We start from the raw sequence: 3,800 nt of genomic DNA on the forward strand, positions 1-3,800 counted from the left end.
ACAATTTAGTTCAACTATTATAAGCATATGAATCTTTATATATAGATTTTAACTAAACGAGAAGAAAACAATCATCAGCCGTACAAAATCAAACTTATTTTCATCCACACTTATGGGAAACGAATTAATATATAAAAAGGTTATGAAATTATGTAATGAACTAATAAAACCATATAATAGAAAATTTTCATACCACATCCAAAAATTAATATATACAAACAAATCCACATCCCAAAAATCGAAAATTGTATTTCGCTAAAGTGTGTTTTCTCAAAAGAATTACACCCAAAGATATACTCCATATGTTCCTTAAAATTACATATTCTAGATTTTTCACACGTTTTAATAAAATACATTAAATTTACAAATATTTTTGTGTTTATCTTTTTTCTATAATTTTAAACCAATAAAAATTCAATTAGTGCAATCAAGTTTTTTTAAGTTTGCAATTTATTAATAAAACATACATTGAAAATGTTAAAAATGAATCTTTTTGAAACAAATTTTTTTCTAGAATATGTAACTTTAAGAAACGGAGGGAGTATATTTTAAAGACACGCAAGTATAGCTCGACAAGTATAATAAAACCTACAACATATAACATATCTATATAAAACCTATAACATGACTCCAATCAAATGGGAGAAATATTAATAATTAATAACAAACGAACAGGTTTCATTGTTTAGTTCCTAAAGATCAAAACAAAACAGAATTGGTAATTATATATGTTAGGGCTTCAAGAAATTGAAAAACAATGTTTAATTGACACCAGCTCATAGACAGACGACATATGATGTATATATGTTTATCACCATGCCACACCCTACACAATCACATTTATATAGAGATGAAGAGATCATATATAGCAGCAATTAAGAAGAATATCCGTATGAGCAATGTTTTTTGGTTTGGTAATGTCACAATATTGTTCTATCTGAGAAAAAAAAATTAATGTCATATATTATATCACCAAATCCACTGATAATATATATATGGGTTTGCTCTTAATCATTGTAATGGCCAAACACACAATAGGACCAGGATTTAATCTACACCACAACAAACCTATATAAGAGCAACATACAAATGTAGAAATTTGTTTCATAACCGAAATTTTGATATGAAGAAAGAACAACCTTTAATCAAACTCTAATAGACTATATATATGGTCAATATGAAATTTTGTGATATACGAATTGTAGTTAGATATGAAGAAAGGCATGAGGATTTTTTTCATCGCAGACGAGCACAAATAGAGTTTCACAGAAGGAAGCAAAGGATTAAAACATAAAATTCTACAAAACGCAAAAAGAAAAGAAAAACCTAAACATAACATGATGAACGAGATAATGTCTGGAATAACGATTATAATGTGAAATTCATTAGTCCATTAGAAACTTGTCTAACCTTTCTTCACTCTCTCAAATTCTTCGCCGGAAAAGCTCATCCGCCGGTATATATATAATGATTATCTCAATATATATATACATCAGAAGTGACCTCTTCCACCTGAATTCCCCGGCCAACCTTCCACCGGAAGTTGCACATTTGGTTGCATATTCATCGGTAAATTAAAGAAGGGAAGTCCTCCTCCTCCTCCGGCAGAAACCTCGGGAAACAAATTACCTCCGCCGTTAGATCCTCCCCCTCCTCCTAGATGTTGCTGCTCATCTTCTTCTAATGGAAGTCTCTCATAAGCAACATTAGTAAACGAAGAAGCGATTACAATCACCGGTCCAGCTGCCGTAAGCTCACCGACAACGCTTCCTCCGACGACTTGTCCTTGTCCTCCGGCCAAAAATATTGTCAAACTCGTAGCTCCAGGAGGAGCCGGAGGAGGAAGAAACGATCCGGAGAGAGAAAGAATCTCGAACGTTCCTTGTAGCGTCACGACCGCTCCAGCCGCAGATGGCTGACGTATGGTGACGTTGGTCACCGTTCCACTACCGCTCAGAACGCAGATCCCTCGCTGCCTTCGACGAGCGTAAGTCGCAACGCAGTCAAAAACGTCGCAGCCGTTTGTTACTTCAAGAATATGAGCTCTCAGAGTGTTTGCGCTCTCGCGCGTGATTATCACCGGAGGTTTCGGTTTGTTTTTGGATCCAGGTGGTCTTCCACGTGGACGACGGCCAACGACGTTGCCTCCTCCGCCGCCGTCACCTCCTCCACCTCCAGAGCTTCCTGATCCTCCACCAGAGGCTAGGTCAAGACCTTGATGGTTGTTGTCATCGTCGTCGACGGTGAAGTGACCAAGTCCGGCGCCTGGAGTGACGTCATCTGATGCGGAACTGTGGTGGAGATGGAGATCGGGGCGATGGAGCTGGTGATTAACGTAACCAAAAGCTGTGCCTAGATCAAGACCAGCCATGCCCACATCAAAAGCAAAGCAGAGATTTTAATTTGTAAAAAAATATATAAAAACCACACACACACAACAAGATTAAAATAAAGCTTCTCTTCTTTGTAGATTTTCTATAACTTTTCTTTTAGAACAAGAAAAAAATAAACTATAAAAATAATGAGAGAGGATTGAGAAGAAGTTTGGAAAACGAGAATGGGAAGAGAAATGATAAAAAAAAGTGGAAGGAGAAGGTGAGACTAAAATATAGCATTAAAGAAGAAGAAAATTATCATTGCGTATATAGATTAGATATATATATATATATATATATATGTCTGTGTAAATGCAGTCACTTGTCTAACCTAAACTCTTACAGGAATATATTAATTAAATATTTTTTTCTTTTTGATAAGTATTTTTGTTTTGGTATCGACGTCAATTCAAATTTTCATCTCTCTGATAATTTTATGTCCTTTTTGTGTGTTTTGGACTCAATAGGTAATTCCACGATTTTTCTTCTAGGGCGTGAACCATACGCGAATACCATAAGCAAAAATAATTAGGGGTTTCTGATTGGTGTTTTTCGTTATGCTCACAAATCTATATACTGTATATATATTAAAATAAAAATATTGCAGTTTAGTATTTTAGGCAAAACTATGTTAAGATTTTATTTTTTTCATATCCATTTACGATTCATAAAACTTTTTTATAAGAAATAAACCATTACTTTTATTAAAAGGTATAATTAAAATTTTCAGATATATTAAGAACAGATTAAACTGCCCAAGTTGGTATTGGCGCGAGACTGCGAGTATATGAACACAAGGCTTCAAAATTAACAAAAATTTGCAATTTTGTATTAAGGAGTTTAAAGGAGGCAGTTTGCACGCGAAGATTAGGCGTGTGAAAAAGTTCTGAAGGAGATGTATGTGAGTGAGTGGAGGTGATAGATAATTGGTATAATAACTTACATATTTAGAGAAAATGAAAGTTATAATTAAAATGGATGAAGCCATCATGATAATATGTGGCTGGGGTTATCTTGTGGGTTTCATTAGCTGTTTCCTCTTTTCTGTCCTTCAAAACATTCTCCACATCATTTGCTTTGCCTCTGTTATTGATAATTTCTCATTTATTTTAAATTCAAGTGTGCCTCGTATATAGCGATCATATTAGTTTCCCAAATTCAGATTTAAGCCATGTCAAATAATAACGATAATAGTAATAATCAAAGATGTAATAGTAATTTAGATAGAATACAAAATTTAGGCCAACACATATGTCATCACTTGTACATAAATTATTAATATTGGAAATCGAATAATTGTTCGCTAACCATGGTTAGCTAAAAGTTGACCAAAATTAATCAGTGTTAAACTTCATAGAGAGAGAATATTAAGTGGGGCGAGGAGAGAAGCGGCCCGTGGGGTCCACGATTGTCTGAACCATTTGG

At 34.3% G+C, this 3,800-nt stretch overlaps 1 protein-coding gene across 1 annotated transcript; it reads right to left on the reverse strand.

The window, feature by feature from the left end:
• Positions 1-1,212: 1,212 nt before the first annotated feature.
• Positions 1,213-2,601, reverse strand: LOC106294365 (AT-hook motif nuclear-localized protein 23). Its single transcript, XM_013729919.1, has one exon. It carries the CDS (start codon positions 2,369-2,371, stop codon positions 1,493-1,495), a length of 879 nt encoding a protein of 292 aa, XP_013585373.1. The 5' UTR covers positions 2,372-2,601; the 3' UTR covers positions 1,213-1,492.
• Between the last annotated feature and the right edge of the window lie 1,199 nt (positions 2,602-3,800).

This window comes from Brassica oleracea, chromosome C1 (assembly GCF_000695525.1).
Source record: "Brassica oleracea var. oleracea cultivar TO1000 chromosome C1, BOL, whole genome shotgun sequence".
Classification (NCBI taxonomy): Eukaryota; Viridiplantae; Streptophyta; class Magnoliopsida; order Brassicales; family Brassicaceae; genus Brassica; species Brassica oleracea.

Excerpts from the sequence above, each read along its gene's own strand:
- LOC106294365 (XM_013729919.1), bottom strand. The coding sequence starts at position 2,371 with ATGGCTGGTCTTGATCTAGGCACAGCTTTTGGTTACGTTAATCACCAG.